This window comes from Dunckerocampus dactyliophorus, chromosome 19 (assembly GCF_027744805.1).
Source record: "Dunckerocampus dactyliophorus isolate RoL2022-P2 chromosome 19, RoL_Ddac_1.1, whole genome shotgun sequence".
Classification (NCBI taxonomy): domain Eukaryota; kingdom Metazoa; phylum Chordata; class Actinopteri; order Syngnathiformes; family Syngnathidae; genus Dunckerocampus; species Dunckerocampus dactyliophorus.
Window position 1 is genome coordinate 3,479,580 of NC_072837.1, and position 25,854 is coordinate 3,505,433.

Sequence of the window (25,854 nt, forward strand, 5' to 3'; positions counted from 1 at the left end):
TGCACTGTGCATGGAGCAGGTCTTGTTGTAATGATCTTATTGTCCTGTAGAGGGAACTGCGTTGCAACAATGAGGTAGCAAGTGTGCTTAAACGTGTTTGTTGTCACCCCTGGCAGACTTGTGGCAGCTCTGGCATGTTGTTTAAAAGCTGTCTAAAGCAAACTGCTACTAGAACATGTTTCTACTCTCTCCACGTCATTTAATGTGTGCAAATACGCCTTTCATGCTGAAAACACCCTAGTTGTAATTTTTTATTTGTATTTATTATTATCAAGAGCTGTATGCATAAAAAAGTAATACTATATTTTAAAATGTCTATTTGAAATATTTCTATTATTCCAACAACCTGTTTTTTCTTGCACAAAAATATGCAGAAATGCTGTTTCTAAGAATATAAATATAAAATAACTAATTTTGGAATTTTTTTTCCCATGTACAAATAAATAACATTACAATGAAATGATCTTAAAGTATCTGTAGCATATATATATATTTTACACCTTAGTGATATTCTCATTCACTTGAATAACCAAGAAGGTAACACACAGTTTTAGCTGGTTATGATAGCATTATTATTTCATTTTGTCCATTTAGAATCATTAATTTGCCTAATTAAAAAAAGAAAAAAACTTTGTCAACTGAAATTCCTAACTTTGTAAAAGTCAGGGTGTATGCTTGTTTTAATTTATTTATTTTTATTATTGAATTCTATCTTTGAGATAAGGAGTGGAATTGATTAAATAATCTGAATAATCCTGCTCTTAATACAATGCACAAAATCAGGGGTTAGAGTTGATGTTTAGCTCCCTATGTTTATAATATCGTCTTACAGCTGAAGATATTTAATTTCAAAACATGTTAGCGCTTAACTAAATAAGGTGAGTAAATGGATAAGAGCACAGACTCACAGTGTATTATTAATCCTGAATTTTTCATATCATATTCACTTCATCACACTGGAGTCATTTGTATCCTGGGCCAGTAGGGGGCGTGTTATACCTCTGCTGCAGAGTATCCAGGTCTAGAATGCCCTATGGCAGCACTTTTTTTTGTCTACACTTTTTGTGGTCATTTTTAAATGCTGTCTAAAAAAACTATAGCGCTGCATTTAATACATGAATGTAAATAATGTGTGTGTGTGTGTGTGTGTGCGTGCGTCTGCGTCCGCGTCCACTATGTGCGTATGCTTCTCCTGCCCTTGTTATGTATTGCTGTTTATCCAGACAGGGTGAGCTCTATGGCTTCATTCCTGATGACAGATTTATGACTGTTTGCCAGAGAGCTAGCAGGGGGTCTACTCTCTGTGTGCTTATGTGTGTGTGCGTGTGTGTGTGTGTGTGTGTGTGTGTGTAAGAAGGAGAGAAACATGTTTTTAAAGCGCACACATTCACACCCAAAAAAAAAAAAAGATGGGGAGTGGACATGGAAAATCCAGTGACAGTGTAATAATCTGTTTATTCTGCACTTGTGTTTATTTACTTTCTCACCATTTTGTCATCACTGATAAACATCAGATGGCAAATGTTTTTTAATTAGAAAAAATAAAAACAGCACAAAAACAAGCGGTTAAGTGTTTGAGAAACGCAAATATCCTGTAATCTAAAAAGGTAATTTGTTCTTTTTTTTTTTTGAGGTGAGGTGACTGTAAAACAACTATGATGTCCTACATGGATACCTTACTCTTTTAATGTCTGCGTGCCTGCGTGCGCGCGTGTGTGTGTGTGTGTGTGTGTGTGTGTGTGTGTGTGTGTGTGTGAGTGTGTGTGTGTGTCTGTCAGAGAGAAAGAGAGCGATCCAATGAAAGAAAAACTTTATTTCATTGACCTGACATCTTTTATTCCTATTAATTAAAAAAAAAATTCTTACAATTTCTGCATAGTGAGAAAACATTAACTGAGGCTTTATCCTCACATACACAGTGAACTCATTCAATCCCAGACAATTTTTCAAAAGACAACCCCTTCACTACCGGCCATTTTAGACGATTTTGACTGATCTTTCAAGACACACAGAATATTGTGCTCTATGGCTATCTAAACATGGAACCTACCAAAAGAAAGATTAGACTCCCGTCTTTCATCAGGAAAAAAGTTTGTGTGTACCTTTTTTCGTTCTTTAGTAATCAGCAGTAGAACATAGGTAAGTTTCAGGAAAATATCAGTTCCTGACTAAAAAAAGGGAGAAAACCATCTTTTTGTGAGAAGATACATTTCTAGCATAACTTTCACTTTGACACACTTTTGTGACGGCTCAAATACCTAAACAACTATACCACAACATAACACACAAAAGTGTTGTTTTACATCAAAATAACAATTGATTTACAAATACAGTACCATGAACTATTTCCAATTTTCACATTTGGAACTGAATTGTGTTAGTGAATGTGTGTGTGCGTGTGCATGCTTGAAAATGTCCCTACAGTGCATAACCTTCTGCACATGACACTCCTACACGTTCGTCCACTTCCTCCTTGCTGTCATGACCAAAGTACAATACTACATTCACAAGTTGTGGTCTTAATGGCTTATACTGTGTTTGTATTTTAGTACATTTAGTCATTTTTATTGTTGGAAGTGCTTAATTTGGGCAAAAAATATGTACAGTGTGATTAAATATGCATATTTTTTTACTAATATTAGGCCGTAGCCAAGCACGAAACAGCAATCATTTATTAATTCATTAATGTTTGAAAAACCATGATAGAGTGAGGGAGCGATGTTCAGGGCGCGATGTAGCAAGGGACGACTGTACACGTAGTCATTTTAAACGTTACTTTACAGCAGTGACTATTTTGTTATTTATTAACAAAACAAAACAGGCTTTATGAGGGCAACAGATCCGTTCATTTAATATTATTTCCTAAAACATAGTGAAATGAGAACAACTTGGAAGTCAAACAGCTTGACAGTGTGTTTGACTTGGGTCTTCATACTTCCTTACCTGCTTAAACGCCACTACCTCTTTCAATAGAGCGGTCTGTTAAGTGTTTAGGGAAGTTGATGCATGGCAGGAGAAGAGAGAGAGTTCCTTATGGCCCACAAGAGAGAGGAGATGGAGCAAGAGGGTGTGTACTGCATTGTTTAATGGAAAAGGGAAGAAGAAGAAAGGGCATAAGGTGAACCTACAGTATTGTTGAACGCTTGTGCATTTCCCATCTCAAGTATTCCGTGCCGTGGCGGAGCTGCCTGTGTCAGTTGAAGGCACAGAAGAGTTAGTTCTCGATGACCTGTGGCCTCTGGACGCGGTTAATTCCCCCTTTCCCATCCTCTTTCTCCCCTTCTCCCTGCCTCACTCTGACAGAGCGGTAAGTGTAGCCAGCTCCACTGTACTCTCCCTGGAGCTTCTTAGACATTAATCCATTGTGATGACATCGACCTTGCTCTGAGACGTGTGTGTGTGTGTGTGTTTGTGTGTGTCCACAATCACCCCTCCAGCCAGCAGCTACGCAGGTATCACTAGTCCGTTCAATGACGATCTTCTCTCCTTGGCTGTCAAAACAGTAGTCCTGGGGAGCCCTGAAGACCAGTTGCTCAGTTAGCTGTAAGTGTGTGTCTGCATGTGTGTGTGTGTGTATCTGTGTGTGTCCGCACAGCAGTATCATAGCCCTCTCTAACCTTGGCTGCAAGAGAGCCATACAGGCCCCCTCCGAGTTCCCCTCCAGGAGACGAGGGGTCTTTGTCTCTCATGTTCCCCCAGCTGAGGAGCCTGATCTCTGGGCACACACTGGGTCACAGGCCCCCTGGGTGATCCTCCTACACCCGCCCTCCAGGGAGCACAGCGAGGTTGAGCGGCACGAGAAGCCATCTGGTGCCGAGCGAAGCTAGCATGCACAGGGACACACTTTTTGACTTTAGCAAACACACACTTGCCGGTTGTGTGTCCTCGGTAAAACTTTTCTCACACTTGTCGTGGACAGATTTCCATTAAATTTTCATCTTGGGGGCTTCTCCATAATGAAAGGTGGTGAATCCTGCAAGTAATTCATTAAAACAATTATCAAAAGTGCAACAAGTTAGAGAAAGATGAAACAAATGATTTCTTTGTAAATATTAAACCCTAATAAATATTTTTGCTTGTCAAGAAATAACATTCAAACCAGAAGGGAGACTCAAACTGTGTAGGGGTTAGAAAGAGAAAGGGTAATGGTTTAGTAGTACATCACGTCTACACTTGCACAATTAAACATACAGTGGTATCTCGGTTTTGTCATTAATAATGAATTTGTTCCAAAAGGTCTGACAAAAACCAAAACCGTAGGAAAAAATGTAAATCCATTTAATCCCTCCTAGACACCCAAAAATATTACCAAAAAACACATTTTATGGAGAATAATTACAGTTTTACACGCAGAGAACTAACTTCTAAACAATTATAAATGACAAATGGATGTTACTTATTGTTGATGCAGACTTCCCATACATCCTGGTGACATGAAATTCAATGGTGTTTCTCACCTTCTTTATGAAATTGCTGGCATTCTCACTATTCCTTGGCCCCATGGCGGGTTATTTAGCTTTTTCACTCAATAAAAAAATGTGAGTGAGTCAGCAACACATAGGGGGCTTTTTTTGGGCACTCGTTACTCGATAACAGTACAGGGCAAACGGACTGGGTTGTTACGTGCAATATTGTGTGAAAACCCAGGTACAATTTTGGCGAACCAATGAAAACCAAATCTGAGGTGTACGAAAACTGAGGTGTGACTGTATCTGAAAAGGACTAGGGAGAAGTCGAGCTCCTTTAATCCTATCCCTTCTCCGTGTCTCAGCAATTACTGATAGTTGACTTCCTGTGTTTAACACGTACAAGGTTAGCAGTTTCTTAAAGAACATGTAAGAGAAACAGCTTTATTTGTTGTCTTGTGTTCCTGCTTTACATTTCTTTATGTGCGTGTTTTGTTGAGCCTAGGTTTGCATTTGAGGTCGGGTCACGCAGATGGTGTGAAGTTGCGGCACAGACGGTTTCCGCAATTTAACTGCTTTTTTATTATGCAAATAACCCTTTTATGAGACACACATGTTTGGGTGTCTGTGTGTGCACTCATTATGAAGCAAGTGTGTCACTTTGGTGAATTACTAAGTGACTCAAGACGGTGCTCTGTATCAGTCTGAAGGGTTAAAGACTGAAGTAGCTGAATTTTGGGAAAGGAAGTTGAATTTATTGTGGATTATTTTTTTCCATGTGGTCTCTCTCATCGCATAATAATAACGTGTCTTCATTTCAGAGGTGGGAGGCATCAGTGAGGAGACGGCTGCGTGCGATTGGTGGAGTTTGGGCGCCATCCTGTATGAGCTTCTGACAGGCACGGTGAGTCCACAAGAGTGTCCTTGTTGTGTGGGATATCTGCAGGTTGATTGGCAACTCTGTCACACTCTTTATGGTCTTGCCAGGTCATGTGTGTTGGTGTTTTTGTGTGAGTGATGTGCGTCTTGGCTGCTGTCTCTCGATCTGGTTCTCCGGGAGCACCAGTGGTGTCTGTGTGACTTTCTCCCCCAGCTTGAGCTCCATCTGCTGGGCCACAGGGTCAGCTCTCCATGGGCTTCTTTCCTGGCTCCTGGAGCACTGCTAGGCTCGAGGAGCACCAGCACCAACCTTACATCGGCGCTGAAGGTGAAGAGCGGGGCAGCTCTCCAAAGTGCTAGCTGACTCGGCCGGTCTGAGGGTTTCAGGTTATCAGGGTCCAGCTCTCAAGACCTGGAAGTTGCGAGGGAGCATCTCGGGGCTATCTCTTGCAGCAAAAACACACGCATATTAATTCATTGCAAATACTGTAGACGCTCCAAACTTGTCCATACAATTTCAGAGTTCAACCAGTTTTCTGTGGGTGAAAGTATGCGTCAAAAGTAGGGCTGGGAATGTCAGGGTACCTCACGATACGGTACGATTTGTGATACATGGATCATGATAACAAGGAGGAGGATGAATTAGGTGACTGTGCATTTCTGTCGTGGCGCCTGTGTGTTGTATTTACTTGAGACACTTCTTACATCCTGCAAAGTCAGTGTTGTCTCATCCATGCTATAAAAGTCAAAGTGCGTCCACACTTGTGATTTCAACTATTGCCGCATCTTTTGATTTAACTTTGCTGCCTGAGTCCTCCGTAGGGCTGCATTTGTTTGTTTGTTTTTTTCTTCCGCTTTCTTTTCTTCTCCTCTGACTTCCCTGCCAATTTTTTGCTGCATTTGGAAGGAGTTTCTCCTGGATAACATGCAAAAAGGTAGCTCACTGAGGTAGAATGGTGGAACTGTACCTGTGATTTGTCCTTTTGTCAACCAAATACATAGATAGATGTTTATTGTCATTGCACACAATTACAATGAAACTTGGTTCGGTGGCACCACTTCCATTACTAAAAAATTACTAAACAGTCTCGCCTCGTTGGAGTGAGCTTTTTCTTAAAAAAGTATTGGTTATCTAATGTTTTCGGATTTATCACAATGATGTCATAATTCCTTATATTTATCCTGCACCTGTAGCTTTTTCTCTTGCATGACAGTCAAGAATGTTAAAAGTCATGTCATCGTATTGTATTTTAGTTGTACAGTCGTCCCTCGCAATATCGCGGTTCGATTATCGCTCCCTCGCCGTATCACAGTTTTTCAGAAATTAACTCATGATTGCTGCGTAGACGTTGGTCTATTATTAGTCAAAACATATTGAAATAGAAGTGATATGTTGTATTCTGGTCACTAGGCGGCAGTAATGACATAAGACATTTAAACATTACCTTACATTACCTTAACACTACATGAAGTCATGAAGTCAGCCATGGCATGTCCGACATGACAGAGAGTAAAAAACGTTCTCCTATTCTGTGTGGAAGTGGTAAGTTGTCAGTTTCTTAAGATTAGAAGAAATACATTTGAGCTCTAACAACATTAAAAAAAAACATTTAAAAAGTCATAAACAGGTTTTCTTTGCACTAACTACGAAAATATTCCATTTATTAACATTGAATCCTGTATCGCGGAAATGAATTTATCACAGTTGGGTCTGGAACCAACTAACCGCTATAAACGAGGGCCGACCGTATTTAGTCCTCATGCACAGCAGTTAGCTTATTTTTACACTTGTATGGCAGTTAAGAATGCTACTTCAAACATTTATATTATTTTCTATAAGTAAATTAGACGTGAGAGCAAGTCAGACATTGAACGGTGTCATGGGGTAGATTGTGTTTGATTTTGGAGGTTCCACTGTGGACGACCCCCCCCCCCCCCAAAAAAAAAAACAAAAAAACAAAAAACCCCACACACACACAAATAGTGCATGTGCAAATCGGCCCCTTCAATTTTTCATTGTTTATTCAATTTAAATGGAGTCTAACTGCTTGCCGGTGGGCATATTTTCTTATCAGCCATCAACGTTGCCAGTCGATGTCCCGAACATGAGTCGGGGGGTGTTAGGTTAGTGTTATTGTGTTGTGAGTGATACACACACACACACACACACACACACACACACTTACCTGGGGAAAAAAACAAAGTCAGTCACACAGATGTCTCTTTTGATGATTACGTCTGGGTACCGTCCTGGCAAGGATAAACACACACACACATATATACACATACAAAGCACAAATAGTGTCTCTTGATCCTTGCAGGATAAGATCTTGCCTGGAGCAGTCTTGACTGCAGCCAGGAACCCTGCCAGAACTCCTGCAGCACGTATCAGGAGAGAGGGAGCGAGGCAACAGATCCAGCTGATGGGGAGGGGAAGGGGGGAACACACATTGGGTCCCCATTACGCACATACACACTCCGCTTTGCCGTTTTGTGTTTTTTCCGTTTTTTCCATGCGTCGGAAGATGTGCTGCTGCAACATGGTGATTATGTCCATTATTGTCAATTATTTTAACAATAAGGCTTTACTGCGTAGTTTTGGAGAGCACTTACAGGTCTTGTGCTCCCTTTCACTCACTTAGAGATACTTTTTTGGCTGTGACGTGGTTTGAAAATGGCTTTACAACGTTCCTAGTTGACCTTTCCACGCTCATGTTTTCCGTACAGTTCCAAGAAAGAGCAACATGAGCAAAAAATGTTTGCGGTTGCCGTCATCATTGTTGTTTCAGGTTGCTCTCGCCTCCTCCCGTGCGTGCGCTCCCACTCCGATGGAGGCTCAGCGGGTGTCCCTGCTGTCTGTTGGTTCCCCTCAGCCTCCTCCTCCTCCACCCTGGTGGGTCATGTTTTCTCTGTTTGCACTGATAGTTATCTCTCCTCGCAGTCGCTGCTCCAGTGCCACCCAGCAGGAATCGGCCACCACACGGCTCTCAGCATCCCTGAATCGGTGTCGGAGGAGGCCAGATCATTACTGGAACAGGTGACCCGATCGTGTTCTCTTACACAGTATCACATTTACCACACAACAAATGGTAACAGAAATGACATACCTTATAAAATGTTACCTCATCATAACTACCCTTAAATGTCAAGGATTTAATTTGTCATAATAGGAACAAGTTTTTTATTGGCACCTTTAAGGATGCTTAAATCAGTAAGATGTGCTACAGCATTGTGAAATAATAGGCTATTGCATTTCAAGAAATAAGTTATTCATTAAAAAACATCATTAAATAATTTAAAGGGCCATGAGACATAGATTGATCATGAAATAAATATAATGATTTAAAATATTTCTCATTTTAATTCATCAATTGAGAATGTAATACATTGTTTCATACTTTAATTATATATTTATGTGACTTTAGATTTATTTTATTTTGACCCACAACACCCTCCGTAAACGTCTGTCACAGTCTGAAAAGTTGTGAAATCACAGATCAAAACATTATCTGTGTCCGCATAGTTTGGACTGAATACAATACAAGCGCATATAAACCTAATAATGCTTAATTTTGATTTTGGAAACGTCATCACATAAATCAACTACTACTACTACTACTACTACTACTACGTGGGTGATAAACAACAACTAAGTGCTAAACATAACTCGTAGCTTAAGTGCCCGCAAGGCATGCTGGGTATCCCCACAGCATCAACGATAAAACATAAACATCAAGCGTATGTTAACGTCCCTCCTTGTTTGCCTCCCTGATGACCTCCGCAACATACAGTATTTTACACTCAAGCAAAAGAAATGGTGGGGGAGGGAGTACCACAAGCTACCTAGCATGCCTTGCGGTGGGAATATATGGGTGTAATTTTGTCATGGGTATCGTGTGTAGACATTTATTTCTACGCTCACATGCTGCAGTAGGTAGGTTATTGTGCGTGACGTGCCACAGCAGCAGTGCAAGTCATGTTGCCGGCTACAGCTTAGATGTTAAGAGGTTTAAAAAAAAAGTTGGAAACGCCTGGTGGGCCGGATTAAGACGCTTGGCAGGCCTGATGTGGCCCACGGGCCACAGTTTGCCCACCACTGACTTAGATGCTTGGAGTAGTATAGAGTTAAGTTTGTTGGTGGCAAAGTCCACTATTTTGGAACTGAGAAATATAATATGATGGCTCACCAGTAATGCAGGTGTACCTGGTGATTGTATACCATATTGACATGTCAGCCATGTCCTCTGGTTATTTTTGACCTACAGTATATGTGGTCATTGTAGGATCTCATTACAGTCATCCCTCGTTTATAGCGATTAATTGGTTCCAGACCTGACCGTGTTAAATTAATTTCAGCGATATAGGACTCAGGGTTAATAAATAGAATATTTATGTAGTTAGAGCATAGCAAACCTGTTTCTGACTTTCTAAATGCAGATGTTAACATTATAAGAGCCCTGTAGACATGAAGTAACACCCCTACAGTCACCTTTACACTCCTATTATTCATTGTTTACGCCAAATTGTAACTCTTATGCTGCAGGAACTCGAGACAGCCACTAACCAGTTAGCCCCGAATTTATTTTTTCTAAACTTAAGAAGCCAAAAACGGAAGGAGAACTTTTTTTCCACTTTTTCATGTTGGACATGCCACAGTTGACTTCATGGCTTCATGCAGTGTTAAGGTAATGTAATATAAGGTATATCTCAATGTTTTGCATCATTACTGCCAACTAGTGACCAGAATACTACATATCACTTGTATTTCAATATGTTTGACTAATAATAGACCATAGTCTACCACCAAACAACCATCATTTATTCATTCATTTTTGAAAAAACGTGGTATTGTGAGGGACGACTGTATTATTAATGTTCAGGCCTTGCTGTGTTCTTTATCAGTTGCTGCAGTACAACCCCACAGAAAGGCTGGGCGCAGGAGTGGCCGGTGTGGACGACATCAAATCGCACCCCTTCTTTGCCAAAGTGGACTGGCCCAAGTAGACGCTGCTCCCAGAGATGCATGCTGGGAAAGCTGGCTGTCACAGTCATGTAACCAGGTAGAAACTGAGGGAATCCACTTTTTGCCAAACTGCAGTGGTACACCTTGACCTTGTAAATGTTCCTCAGAGGGTTTGCTGTGTCACTTCGTTGGTGCAGGGAGCACTTATTATGTATAGTGCAATCATTTCTACAGTAAATGCTTGACTGGTGATCCACTCCATCCTTGTTAGTTTTATACTCCTCATAGAGTTGCTATAAGCAGCAATGATACAAGATGAAGAGGCCACGTGGGACGACATGTCCAGTATGCATCATTTAGTCCTGAAACACTATCATTTCTTAAGAGGTTGGCTGGAGACTCTGCCAGCTGCATCCAGAGAGATTAAACAACTAGACAGGATGATGCCCTACTCTAAATGCCCACTGCTGTTTACTGCCCACTATCAGGGGTTCACTATGCAAAATGAAATGTGAGATCAAGCAATGTGGGGTGAATATACACTCCTAATCAAAATTTTAAGACCAGAAGAATGTACATTTTGCACTGTTGAATCTTAAGGATGTTCTAAGTAGGGCTTCAAAATGCATGAGCAATGAGTAAGCAATTTATTGCAAACAAGCATTAAAATGAATCAGGCTGTTCATCAGCTGAACAAAAGTTTAAGACCACAGCCTTTAAAAGCCAACATCTTGGCAAAAATGCAAAAATGTCATTTTCTGTCAGGTATTCACACTGTCATGATCTCTCGATGGCAAAAGCAAAAAAGCTTTCTGTCTTTGAATGCGGTCAGATTGTTGAGCTGCATAAGCAAGGCCTCTTGCAGCGCGCCATTGCTGCTGAGGTTGGACGCAGTAAGACAGTCATTGGAAACGTCTTCAAAGATCCTGAGCGTTGTGGAACAAAAAAATCAAGTGGTAGACCTAAAAAAAAATTCAAAAATTATCCGATTGGCTGTCCGTCAAGACACGGGACGATCACCGACCCAAATAAAGGTTGTTGCTGGTGCCGAGTGCAGCGCAATAACCATCAGACAGCATCTGCGATAGAAGATTTTTCAGAACCATAAACGTCTTCTATCAACACCACAAAATTGCCCGTTTGGAATTTGCACAAGAGCACCAAACATGGGACATTGACAGGTGGAAGAAAGTTTTATTCTCTGATGAGAAAACATGTAACCTTCCAACGTTACTGGCATGACAAGGAGATCCCACCTGAGATGCAGTGGAGTGGGCCACATCATGATCTGGGGTGCTTTTTCCTTCAACGGAACAATGGAGCTTCAGGTTGTGCAGGGGTGTCAAATGGCAGCTGGCTATGTGTAGATGTTGCAGGGGGCATCCCTCATGACTGAAGGCCCTCGTCTGTGTTGTAATGGCTGAGTTTTTCAACAGGACAACGCTGCAGTTCACAATGTACACCGGACGAAGGACTTCTTCCAGAGGAATAAGCTCACTCTCTTGGACCGTCCTACGTGTTCCCCTGATCTAAATTCAATAGTGAATATTTGGGGATGGGTGACAAGGGAAGTTTACAAAAATGGACATCAGTTCCAGACGGTGGAAGGATGCCTTCCAAGAAGCCATCTTCCATTTTTTAAGGTGATTAATAAGAATGGCACAGCTACTCATTACTGAGTCTTTTTTTGAACATTTTAATTCTATTTTAGGGGGATTTCGGGGGGGTTTGAACTATGATCTTAAACTTAAACTCACTACCATTTCTTATCTTTGCATTTTGAAGCTCTACTGAGAACCTCCTTAAGATGCAACAGTGCAAAATGTAAATTCTTGCAATTGTACAGCTGGTCTTAAAATTTTGAACAGGAGTTTATGATGATAATGTCCAGAAACTTACAACAAATGATGCCATGTTTTTGGAAACCAGCTCTGTTTTTTTTATTACTATAAGAAACTGTACTTTTTGTGATGTAAATATCCCTTTAAACATGCAACATCCATTAACAAACACTCTTAATGACTGAACTTTATAGTGAACATTCCAGTGACGGTGTCATGTGCAGATGCACTTTATTACATGTTTACCTACAACACTTACTTCTTCCTATAGCAGTACGAACAATAAACGAACACACCTGATGGACGTGTCAAGTATCACTTCCTTTTTAGCCGCATGCTGAGTGAATGCGAGCGACCAAGGTGTACCGGCAAGGAGTCCCTGTCAGTGTCACTGTGACAGTAACGTGAGCTGGCGCCATGGCAACCATGCACACTGAATTCTCATGCATGCACAGATGCAAACTGGGAGGGGGTCATTTTGGGTGTCACTCCATGGTAGGTTGTTCAGAACTCATTTGCTTCAATTAATAATATAATATAAATCTGTTTATTCTTTATCTCTGCTGCTCCTCATTCAACATGTACGAAAAGGAGTGCACTGGAAAAAAAGACAAAAAGTTTTTTTGTCACAGTAAATGTTCCTTTAGTTATAAATGTAAACCATGTGAGAAAACCGTGGTTCATGTATTTATTTTAAAAGTCTTTGTAATATTAATGTTTACTTAGTATTTGGTAGTAAATTTTGTATATTGTTTTGTTATGTACATATGAATAATGATACTTTAGTAACATTTACTTAAGTAGGATCAGTAGGAGCACATTTTGAGAATACCAATTAAAATCTACTACAAAGTTCATATGGTGACATATGAGTGCCCACCAGGCATGGCTGCTGGGCACTCATGGCTGCCGTTGGCCATGGGTGAAAGTTAAAATAGCTGCTGTTTGTTATTTTAAACACATATCGGTACTTGTCTTGCATATTTACTAGCTTTCCTTTGAGTGTTAAGTTGCTGTGTGATGATTTTAGCGTTCTTTGTATGATGACACTGTGTATAGTTTACACCGAGAATGGCCCTCGCAATGTTTACTTAGATTGTCTATGTTGAAAAAGTTAATGATCTTTTTTTTTAAGTAAATGTTACTCCAGATTTTTTTCAGTGTAGGAAGAAGCCAGTCTTTTTTAATTCTACCCCATCTCCAGAGATTAAAGCCAGATGAATATTATATATTTCTACATTTTTTTTGTCTGCTTCTTATAGTGCAGGGTAAAAATACACAACCACATGGAAAGGGGTCATTGTATTATACCTAGTAAAAGACCTTCATTAGCATAAAATGACTTAATTTGCCCTTATTACTTGCTGCTGAACTAAGAAGTGTTGGGGAAAAAGGCCACCATTTGTGCTTTGCAACATCCTTACCTGAGCATTGATTAATACATGCTGGAAAATAAGGTAATCATAATATTAAGAATAAGAATTGTCTGTGTAAAGACAACACTTTTGTCATGAGATGAGTTAGCGGCTTTATGGTGCTGATTGTATTCTAAATATCTTGGGAGTCTACAAATGCATGTAGTAGACTCGATGAACTGAACATGAACCCTCTCTCCCTGCCTTGTTCCCGTCACCTGAAATGACACACAGTCACACACACAGACACACACTCACACACACAGACACACACACAGGTCAGGGAAGTTGTTAAGCGGTGCCGGGTTGCCTTCCCTTGTGTCCACCTCATTGGCACCAGGGTCAAGAGTCTGTGCTGATTAGTCTCGTCATAAGACCCTGTCTCTCATTACACTCGCTCTCAGGGTGAGAGGTTCACTTCGGTGCTGAGGAGAAGGCTGTCAATCTTACGTGAGACGTGTCTCTGGTGTGCTCACACTAGCAGTGTGTTTGATGCTGTGTGTTAGGCTTCAGAAGCTACAGGTCACGACTTTAGGTCCACCTGCTCAATCTAATAATGACAATACAAGAATTCTGCCTTTACATGGATAGCACCACTCATTTTGATTGACACTGAGCCGTGTCTAATGTTTTGATTTATTTGGTTGGTTGTGATTTATTTCGCTTAGAGGGGGAAAGCTGTTCAAATCTTTAGCAGCTTTTGCTCTGGGATGCTCCTTTTTTTCTTTAAACCTGCCTTCAAAAAAGCAGATAGTTCATTGGAGGTGTGGTGTTTATTCAGTTTGATGATGATTAGTTGGAGCAAAGCATGTATGAGAACTTATCTATTTTCGGTGTGTTTCGGTGTGACCTGCTCTCCCAGTTCAACACATTTTATTTCATCATGAAGTCTTTTGATGAGCATGTGCAAGTGCGATAATGTACCACTATTTGGTGTTGATAACAATTATCTATTGAGTAAAGGACACATTAAGCCAGGGGTGTCCAAACTTTTTCCAGAGTGAAAAATCAAAAGATGCAAGAGCCACTTTGATATTTAGTATGCTAAGAAGTTATAAATATTTCAAGAAAAAACTGCATCGCGGCTTTGTGATACAGGTGAAAAAGCACATTAGTACGAACTTCGGTGTTTGGTATTTTTTCTCCATTTTTGCTATTTTATTTTTGAATTTTCCAAGTATTTAAACTTGTAGTTATGACTCATAATTATGATGTTATTCCCATATTTTGACTTTATTCCCGTAATATTATCACTTTCCCCAAACAAATGTTTGAAGCGTCACCTTATTGACATCACTTCATACGGCAAGAAAAAAGGAGCCAAGGTAACGCCACCAGCGGCCGCCAGCGTGGGCAGTGCAAAGGTGCTGAAACCCAAGAAGCCCGCTGAAAGTTACTCACCATTGACGAGTCGCCAAGTCACATCACGACATGCTGCCAAGGAAAAAGGAGCCAAGCTTATGAATTTCAAATCCTCTCTCAAATGTGGTGCGAATTTTGAAACTTTTTCATTGCGGCTGGTTCTGCTTGGTTCGTGCTTAGTGTGACGGGGGCTTGGGAGCGTATGAATTGCTCTATCACGATAAAAGTAAAGATAGTTACAGTCGCCCACTGGCAAAATGAGGCATTTATTTGAGTGTGGCGTTTATTTATTCAATTTGACGTTATCTACCTCGAAATGTAACACTTTAAGATCGTCAGGTATGATTTTTCTTCCCATGAATTTAAGTGTAAGGGTGCTGCTATTGTGTTGATAATTGTCTCTTAAGTAGAGGACATGCTGAGCCAAGGTGCATGTGTTATTTGTGCAAGTGTTTTTGCCGCAGGGAAGGGTCCGTCTGCTCAGAGGCAAGATTAAGAGGACACGCCAAGGACTCCCACCCCACACGGGCTTCTCATTGTCAGCCCTGAAAGTGTCACCCCGGGCCCCGCAGGCCGAGTTGACCCCTGACCCCCCCTTCTCTAACTTCCTGGATCACTCTCCTCCCGTTCTCTCCCTGTTGTCTTTTCCCACCCGGGTCTCTCTTGCAGTCTCACACACACACATACTTTTCCACATAGGCAGCAGCCAAATGGCCTGCCCTCTGTTTCATATTGCTTGTGGTCAAGTTTTGTTTTTGTCTTTGACGCTTTGACTTTAGCACACAAAGCCCAGGAGGACTCCTGTAGCCCAGGGAGGGACACACACACGCACACGCACACGCACACACACACACACACTTGCGCCAAGCTGAAAAGTTCCGCTTGGAGACCCCGGGCATCTTCTCCAGCTTCTGTCAGAGCCATGATGTCATTATGAAGAGACACAATGCCTCTTCATTATCCCCCCTACACACACACACACCCAACCTTGCTACACTACACACACACACACACCCTACACAGCAGCATGAACAGGTACAGGTGAACAGTATAAAAGGACTACAGTACTACTCTGCTTTCTGTCCTATTAAGACAATGCAGTATTGAACAGAAAGCACATACAGTAGGCCCTCCAAGTGGGGACTTGACTGCTTCAAAACCAGAAATTTGACCTCAAATTTTTAATAGGCGAGATGGGATAAGACAAATTGTTTGCATGTTGTCATACAGTTCATCTCCAGGGTGCCCTCTCAGCGTAGTCGAGTGTAGTTCATCGAAGAGAGAAGCTCCCGTCTCCAGGGATGTGGTGAGACTAAACATCCCATAAATGCCTGCTAACTCTGGGAGCTCTCCGCTCCCTTCAAGTTCAATTACCCAAGGTGCCTTGTTGCGTAAAGGGCCTCCGTGTACCTCAACTGGAAGTGCCCGTTATTTTTCCTGCTCTGAGCGTTGTTCTACCTCACCTTCCCCGCCACATCCTATTTCCACCCCTTTGCCTTTTAAACCACCCACGTGGCAACGTGTGAGTCATGATACGGAGAGGCTCAGATGGTAAAGGAGTCCCAACCGGTGGCCAAAAGACGTGTCACTAGTAATACCTCCCCCCGAGACCTGAGGTGTCTCCTTTTGTTGCACTGTGGGCCTCCGTGATCCATGTGGAAGGGCGGCGCGCCGGCACCCAGGCACGCCGTCAGCGGCCCGCTAACGCGGCATTAGCTCCGCGCTCGTCTCTGCGGAGCCGTGCTGTCTCAACGCTTTGCTCACGCTCGGCTGCGTGCACCTTCTGTGGCTCCCGCTTGTTAGCCGCAGAACTGCCTCTGTCATAAGGCCGCCCTCCCCCATGAGTGTGTGTCCCCTTCTGGGCCTTTCTGTGCTCCTACCCCGGTACCCTTGTGGAGGCCTCAGCAGTTTTTTTCTTGAAATATATGCAACTTAAAAAAACAGCTGTAATTTTACAAGTATAACGTCAACATATTAAGGAAAAAGTCACGAGAATAAATAATAATAAAAATAATAAGAATAAAATATTAAAATAATGTTATTCATAGCATAGAGTTGAAATGTCAAAGAAAAAGTACATTTTATATTCTTTTTTTAAAAGTCAGAATATTACGAAAAACAAAATAAAGTTGTCATTTTTTGCAAAATTAGGTTGGGGAAAAGTTACAGGAATAAAGTCCAAGTATGGGAACAAAGTCATAATATTATGAGAAGAAAATGAAGATTTTTTTTACAAAGACTGTTGAAATATTTGGAAAAAGCAAAAAAAATTGGGACAAACTAGTGAGTTTGATACTAATAATATCATTTTTCATCTATATCGCAAAACTGAGATGCAGTTTTTTCTCAAAATATATACTGTATATAACGTCTTAACATATTTTATTACAAAATATCCTAGTGGCCGTTACAGCCTTTCTTTTTTCACCATGTGGCCCTTGCTGGAAAATGTTTGGACGCCACTGATATAAGACAAAAGGACCTTTTTTTTAAAAAAAAAATATAGGTGGAATAACATCTGGCAGATCTTTTCCGGTGGGTCTCTTTCGCCAGGTTGCTGGTGTGTGTGAGTGACGGGAAGAAAAGCTCTGGTTGGTGAAATGGTTTGGCGCCACCTTCTGGTTTTGAATGTATAAATCTCTACACCCTGTTTATATTTTTTGTTTTTTTCCAAGGGAAGACTTCTTTTTAAACTAATTGATGAACCGATTGCGTTGGAGCTCAGTGGTCCCACACTGTCTCTCCGAAAGAAAGACAGAGGTGGAAATGGGGAGTGCCATCGGTTCCCTTTCTCAACCGCTCGTCTGCTTAGCCGCCGGCCGCCCGGAGGGGAATGTGACGCCTGTTTAGGAGACCTTCCCGGGAATGTCGCGCTGGGAGCAAAGAAGCCAGCCGCTAATCTGTCTGTTCCTTGGAGGCGCTGGTCTTCCTGGCTATCCTGTTCCTGCACACACACACACACACACACACACACAAGATTGTGCTCGTGTCGCAGCCAGACAACATCCCACTCTCCCTTGGGGGCGGGGGGCACACAGCAGAGGGCAAAGGGTTCAGAGGAAGGAAGGCAGGCGTGATTAGTTGACATCTCATACATTTTGACAGTTATTAGACGGAAGTGATGGTGATGATGGTGGAGGGGGGATTGGGGAATTAGGAGAACCAGGTGCGGAGGCAACTTGGATGCTCCAGGGTAGCAGAGGAACGACACAGAGGACGCCCACAGAACTGTGATAGGACTTTAATGGTCTGTTTTCAAGGCAGAGAGTGAGGACGAGGGGTTGAAAGGGAGGTCCTGATCTTGAGGGAGTGCGAGGAAGGATCCTTGGAGTCCTGGCACCTTATGGCATGGCCTGCAGTCAAACAGATGCTGCAGGCCTCGCCAGCCTTTAGCGGGGCACAGAGGAGACTGTTTCCAAGCAAACCACAGACGTGCCTTGTCTTCCAGAGTAGTGCAGAGGAGTCCCAAAGAAAAGACAACATGACTTGTTTATTTATGAAATGCTAATGTTGACCAGTGGTCATCAGTGCTTCAAAAGCAGTCCAAGCCGCCTTTCCCTTTTCCAAGAAAATACATTGTTCTTGTACAAATTGTCCATTTTTTTCCCTTGTAAAATTACAAAATTACAAAATTTCCTTGTGGTAGCTGTTGTAGGTATTTTTCGTGCTGAAACTCAGAAAGCTGAGGTGAAGGATATTATAATCATTTACAGTAATCCCTCATTTATCGCGGTTAATTGGTTGCAGACTCGACCGTGATAAGTGAATTTTTTTTACCTACATAGGAGTCCCAATTTATAAATGGAATATTTCTGTAGTTAGAGGATAGAAAACCTCTTTACGACCTTCTAAATACGAGTTTTAACATTATTAGAGCCCTCTAGGCATGAAATAATCACCTTTACACTCGTATTACCCAATCCAGGAGACAAAATAATAGAAAATAAGACATCATGTAGACGTGCGCATGTTAGCATTGGGAGAGTTCCATGTTGTTATTCGTTGTTTACTTCTGGTTTTGTACTTCCTGCATTGTAGTGATGGAAATTTCAATTTTTAGAGAGTTGGTTCCTTTGGCTCAGCTCACCAAAAAGAGCTGGCTCTTTCAGCTCCCAAGTGGCTCCTCAGATTTTTGTTGTCGTCTTAAATTAATTTATTACCAAATGAAGTGTATTGTGTAAAATGACTTACTAATGTAAAAAATGCATGATGAGCTTTATTTAAACCTCAATGAACAGCTATGAAAATATATCCGAATGTTATGAACAACACCGGCATCATTAAATTTGCAGATGACACTACAGTCATCGGACTGATCACTGGTGGTGTTGAAACATCATACAGAAGAGAGGTGGCGGAAACTCTCTTGAATCTTGAATCTTGAATGTTACAAATGAAATACGAAAACTAAGACCCAAGTCAAAATAGGTCAGATTTCATCATGCAAATTTATGCTCTAAGAGCACCACAGCGTGTGTTTAACCCCGCCCCTCCCCCGCTCAGTGTGTGCACCGAGACACCGCCGCACATCTTGACCAATGACATTCGCCTTTAACAGAAAAAAAGACGAGGAAGAGCCAATTCGTTCGCGATCGACACACAAACCTACTGCATTGGCTATCATCTCATGAGTGTAACATAATGTAACATCACTGAGACCGAGTGACCAGTCCAGAATACTATGTATGACGTGTTTTTCAATGTGTCTTCTGCATACCTTATATTGGGATTTAAGTTTATTTAACCACTTTTATGCTTGAAAATGCCCAATTTAGGCCAAAAATACGTAAAATTTGCTTAAATATGCATATTTTTTGACTAACAATCGATCCGAGTCAACCACAAAACAGCGATGATTTATGAATATATTTTTGAAAAACCGCGATAGAGTGAAGCCACAAAATTCGAAGCGCGATGTGGCAAGGGAAGACTTAATACGACGTTAAATAATACTTAATAATACTCAATCAAAACAGAGTACAAATATTGACTAAATCGAAAAAAAAATCTAAGTGTGTCATTATAATCCATACATTTATGTCTATTTATGTGAAATGACGTATTTATTTGCAGTGTTGGTTCCAGTTTAATGAGTGTATTTCATTAATCAAAGCTTTTATTTTGAAAGCAGTCAATTTTCCCATGATGCTTTGCGCACCGTACTCCAGGAAGTGAACAGGTGTGCTGGAAAGGGGACTCCATTGGTTTTTTTGTTTCCATGTTTTTCCATGTTCAAATCAATGGGACTATCTGGACAAAAGTACAAGGTATGTCATTTTTAATGTTTGAATGTATTACACAAATTTTTCAATTATGCTACACGCTAGCTGTCTGATGTCTCCAAGCCAAGCCTAGCCTAGCCTAGCCTAGCCACTTTGCCTAGCCTAGCCTAGTCACTTTGCTTATGGCCTTTACTTAGTTCCTGTAGGTTGAAAGTCTCAATTACTTTCAGTTCGGCTAATGTTGAAAATTTGCATAGTCAACATTGTCAGAATCAGAATAATCTTTATTGGCCAAGTATAGGAAAACACACAAAGAATGTGTTGCTGGTATTTTGTGTCACTGTAGTACATATAGGCAAAGAGAGAGGCAAATGCTAGTCACCATTAGCATAGCCAAGCTAGCCAGGCAAGGAAGGAATTGACCATTGCTTAGGTAATCTTGTCTGTGCTTAGTGTCAGTTGAATTTAAATGCTAGAGCAAACACAAATGGATATTGTCATATTTTCTCATACTTTAGGTGAGAAACACTTTTGTATTCAAGAAGTAACTCATGACAAAACAGCAAGGTGGTGTCTGTGTGGTGTTTCGCTGCCACATCGTGTCTTTGGGAACAGTCGTCTTCATTGAAGGTAAAAGTAACCTTAAATGTTTGTTTAGCCATTTCATTATTCATTTATATGCATTTTGAATTGTTTTATGCATGTCTAACTATAATTAGAAAACACTAAAAATGTTTTTTGTATCTTAACGTCTTCAGTGAACTACTGACGACATCATAGATTATTAAGGGATTATTAAGGTTCATTTAAAAACTGCATTATTCATTCAGTTGTGTTGTCATTGACTAATATTTAAATTAGTTTGATGATCTGAAACATTTAAGTGTGAAAAAGGAGCAAAAAATAAAATCAGGAAGTGGGCAAAGACTTTTTCCACCGCTGTATTTAGAAATTTGAGTTATCTTAATTTCGCTACATGCGAGGCACAGTGTGACTGTCTGCTTGGGTTGCAAAACAAAGCATGAAAATCTGTCACACTTGAAAAGAAATGAGACAAAAGAGGTCTCGTTATCACGCCTTACGTTATTTCCCTTTTGCAGCTCAGGAAATAAACCATCCCCCGACGGTGAATATGCCAGTGTTTTGGAAAAGTACTGACTCTAGTGGGAGGAAGTAAGTGGAAGAAGAGCAGCACCAACTCGCTCCTCATCGTCTATTTTCTCTCCTCCATCTCTATTTTGTCAAGTGTAAGTGATCATATTCTCCCCACCAACCTCTCAACGGCTTGAGTGATTTGTTAAGGCGGTGTGTGTGTGTGTCTCATATTAGCCCTTTTTTTCCATTAAAGCAATTTTGCCGCCCATTGTATTCCTGAAGAGGACCTGGGAAGTCACTAATGGTGCCTTGCGTCCACACTTGCGCGCTCGCACACACATTTCTCGGCGCGCGTTATCGTCACCTGTCGCCTGATTGCTGTAAAACATGCACATTAGCATAGAATGAGACACATTATCACTCCTGCTTATGGGACGCTGAGAGGTTTCACAGAAAAATAAAAGACCTCACACCTTTCCTCCACAAAGCCTGCTGCCAGTGAGATAAATGCAATGTTGTCCAACATCTGTGACACCGGCGCAACTCTGAAGACTCCACTGGTGCTTTCAATGGCCTCTTGTTGTGCAAGCTCGCCACTACTTTTTCAAAATTCATTCAGATCCCACTGCAGCCTCCATTAAAATATGTACTTTGTAGATTGTGGCGTGCTTTGAATGTAGACTGAATAGTTCCTGCTGTTTGTTTATTGTGTTTAATGTTTATTTCGTGTAGAACGCCCTCAAAGAAGCTTTAAAACACAATTCTTGTGGCAATTTGGCAGATTTGATGATTTTATTTTGAAGGTATTCCCCCTCCAACAATGCTGACAAACTCCAGGCCCTTACTGGTGGATGGGGGGGGTCTGTATTCATTTTGTGCTTTTAATTTGATGCTGTCGCTGTCTCAGTTTTACACAATACATAATAAATACCACACATGACAAGGCGATAATGTTCAAGGTGTAACGTAGATTGCTATGCACAGTCTGCGCTGTTGCACGCTTACTATTGTTATGACATTTTGTGGATGGGATTGTTGACTTTTCCAAGCTAACACAGCATTTTCATTGCTCCCGTGTGACAAATGGTTCTAGTTACTTGTCAGTGCTGCAACACATTTTGCCACTTTTGAAGACATGTCATTATTTAAGGGCCTTTGCACTATTTATTTATTTTGTATTATTGATTGGACTGAAAGTTAAGACTTTTAAGCGTTTTTTCATTGTTATATTTCATATATTTCTTAGATGGATGTCGATTGTCATTGCACACAGCATACAACAAAACTCCACTTCCATTTCTAACAACATTAAGACATGTTAAAATGTAAAAAATGTATAAAAATATAGATGTAAAATATTGATCCCGTCAAACAAGAAGATGTTCATTCAGCAAGTCTTTTTTTCTTTGTGTTTAAACAATATATGCCTTACAGCAGTGCTCACCAACCTTTTGGAGCCCAACTCTTTGGTATCGGCCGTAAGATGAATGTCTTCATCAACAACCATGAACCATCCAATCGAATCGTACAGTTTGCGAATCGGTCTGTTTTTAAAAGATCAATATCAGTATTATTTATATTTTCGAATTGAATCGTTTTATCGCAAAGAGATGACATCCCTACTAGCCTAGCCTAGCCTAGCCCAGCCCAGCCTAGCTTAGCCCAGCCTAGCCTAGCCTAGGCCTATTTGTTTCATGTGTTGAAACAGATACTGATAGGACATTTTTTAAAATCAACCTTTTTGTCACAAAATGACAACTTTTTCTCGTAAAATAACAACTCCAGCCTGGGTTTTAAAAGTACTTATGTACTTAGTAGTCTGAGGTCAGAATGGACGCTGCGTGCTGAGAGGTGATTACGTGGTTAGCAGGTGGCCCGGCCTTCCCTGTCTTGCATACAGGAAGTGTCTCCCGTGTACAGCGGATGCAGCGGACACTTGTTTGGGGTAAAAAAGGTCCTCCCTCTGTGGTCTTTGTCATGTTTTCTTAAGTCGCGGGGTCCTAATTAGGTCCTGCCACTTTTGAGGGGCCTCGCTCATTTTTAGATGTGGAAGAGGAACCATAGGAAGGAGGAAAGTGGACTTTTAACTATTTTCCTCTCGTCTGTTCCTTTCGTGCAGACTGGAAGCCAACGGAAGGCCACGTCTGGATCCTGAAATAGGCAGACAGGGTCAGAAGGTGATGGGCGGAGGGGACTTTAGGACGCGCTGGGAATTCCCTAGCTTTTACCCTTTAAGTTCATTGTCTCACTTTTCAAAGAAAATCCACATACTGTTTGCGAGTCTAATGACTATAAAGTTAGCCTAAAGCTAACTTAAAGCCCCAAAACAGGGTGGATTTCTCAATTATGACTAAAAATTATGATTTTGCACTTACTACTACTTAACTTTCTACTTCAGAAGAGCATACTCGCAAACACTAGCTTTAGTTTTCAAACTTACCTGCAGCACAAATTACGCATGTTTTTTTTTCAAATTAAATTGATTTTATTATTGATTCTTTTTCTTGCAATGTACTGATTATTGCTGAGTGTGATCAAATATTCTGCTACAATTGTTGCACAATCGTGAAAATGTTTATTAAAAAAATGCTAATGTCATCTTGTGAGTTACGTGATGCCCAATTCTGCTTTCCGCCACATTTATTTTATAACAAATACATTATGCATTTGTATTAACTCCTGCTCTGAACTCCTGTTTCCATGCGTCTCAACAGCAGTTACACCGGGGGTGTCCAATGTGCGGCCCGTGGCACGTTCTAAAAAGTATAATTTAACTAGAAAATTCCAAAAACAAAACAATAGCAGCAAAAATAGAAAAATCAGCAGTAACAGTAAAGTCACAAATATTAAGAAAAAAGCTGTAATTTCATGTGAATAACGTGCTAATTAATATGAGTAGGGGTGTCACAAGATCTTGCGAGATTAAAACGTGACAAGATTTCATGCTAAGAAAAAAAAAACGCATTAGGCGTGGGACAATAAAATTAATAAATAAATTAATGACACAATAAATGAAAATGAACTCGATAATTTTACCGGCCTCAACATATTGCCATGTGCGTGCGTGTCTGTTTTCCTCATCTCCCGCCTCCAAGCAGACAAGAAGAGCATTTACTCTGTTCCATAGAACAACGGCATGAACGGAGCGAGCCCTTTTGTCAGTCATACAAGTCTGTTTGTCTCGGTGGGTGGAGGCAGGGCCACCAGCATGCACACACAGTGCAGCGGAGTGTAGCCTTGTGACGAGCAATGCAAGGTCACGTACTAGAAATTAAATGAGTAGATTGCAATATATTGTCTTGTTTTTTTTCACTGCACTTTTCTTAAAAGTAAAGTTAAAATCTCTTCTCGTCTCGTTCTCGTAGACCCAATCTTGAGTGTCTCGTGACCCCCCTGATTCTGAGGAGAAATAACATCCCTTTAGTAGCATAAAGCTATAAAAGAAAAAAGTCATAATATGAGAAGCAGACAAAACAAAATAAAGTTGTAATTGTAGTAAAGCTATAATGTTGCGGGAATAAAGTCACAATATTATGAGTCAATTCATCATTACAAGAAGGACATTTACAAGAAGAAAGTTGAAATAGTTGGAATTTTTTTTTAAAACAGCAGAAAGAAAATGTAAAAATTAATGTCTTAATGTTATATTCTAACGAGGAAAAAGGTTGCAATTTTACCAACATAAACATATAAAATTATGAGGATCAATAATGTCATTTTTGTAGACAGAGTTGAAATATTAAAGAAAAAAAATCAACTTTTTAAAGTCGTAAAGTTATGAGAAATAAAAACTTGGCATTTTTGGAAAATTATGGAAATAAAATTATAATATTCCAAAAAGCAAAAAGGAAGTTCAAATATTTTGAAAATAAAAAAAAAAAACAGCATAAATGTGGGAAAAAAAGAGCAAAGAACAGAGTTCATACTAATAATACACTTTGTCACCTACATCACAACACTGAGCTGCCGTTTTTTTTCTTGAAATACGTAAAACTTCTTAGCACGTAAAGTACGTTGCTTTCCAAAATATCAAAGTGGGCCTTGCATCCTTTCATTTTTCAGTATGGAAAAACTTGCAACTTTAGATTTAGACCCACCTGTCATGTGTATACACGCACACACACACACACACACACGCATATGTGGTGACTGCGATTATGACATAATTGTTGCGGAGCACGCCGCCATGCAAATGGCGGAGATGGCTTGTGTTGCCATCCGTAGGTCTCTGCCATCTATTTCCATTATTCTAATGCACTACTGCTGATGACCTGCTTTTACACAATTAACTGCTCTGTGTGTGTGTGTGTGTGTGTGTGTGTGTGTGTGCGACACAGAGAGTGGTAGTACTGTATGTGGTGTGTAAGTAAAACATTTCTCTGCCCTCATCCTTGTACTTTGACCTCTTGGCCTTGTGGAAAGCATGGCATAGTGGTCTATAGTGGTCAATTTTCCTCTCAATTTTTTCCCTTTGTCTGTCCCTGGAGGCAGAAGTTTAGCAGGAAATAGAAATATCCCACACAAAGTTACTTTCTGAGTCTGTCTTTCTGTTTCCTTCATGCACTATTAATTGGTGCATGTGCGTGTGGGTTGGTTGGTGGTGGGGATCTTGAGAGAATGGGCCGTTGATTCTGGGCTGTTCCTCCTTGGCTCCCTTTCTGCTGGTCTTGG

General features: G+C 40.7%; 1 protein-coding gene across 2 annotated transcripts in view; it reads left to right on the forward strand.

The window, feature by feature from the left end:
* rps6kc1 (ribosomal protein S6 kinase polypeptide 1) overlaps positions 1-15,955 on the forward strand; it is a 30,681-nt gene extending 14,726 nt beyond the window's left edge. Inside the window, exons 14-16 of one of the 2 annotated variants that reach the window (XM_054762088.1) lie at positions 5,228-5,310; positions 8,227-8,322; positions 10,188-15,955. In XM_054762088.1, the coding sequence (XP_054618063.1) occupies positions 5,228-5,310; positions 8,227-8,322; positions 10,188-10,289 (281 nt within the window). In that variant the 3' untranslated portion in view covers positions 10,290-15,955. Of the gene's footprint in view, positions 1-5,227; positions 5,311-8,226; positions 8,323-9,828; positions 10,146-10,187 lie in introns of those variants that run through there. The other variant, XM_054762087.1, reaches the window with a different exon arrangement.
* Positions 15,956-25,854: the final 9,899 nt, after the last annotated feature.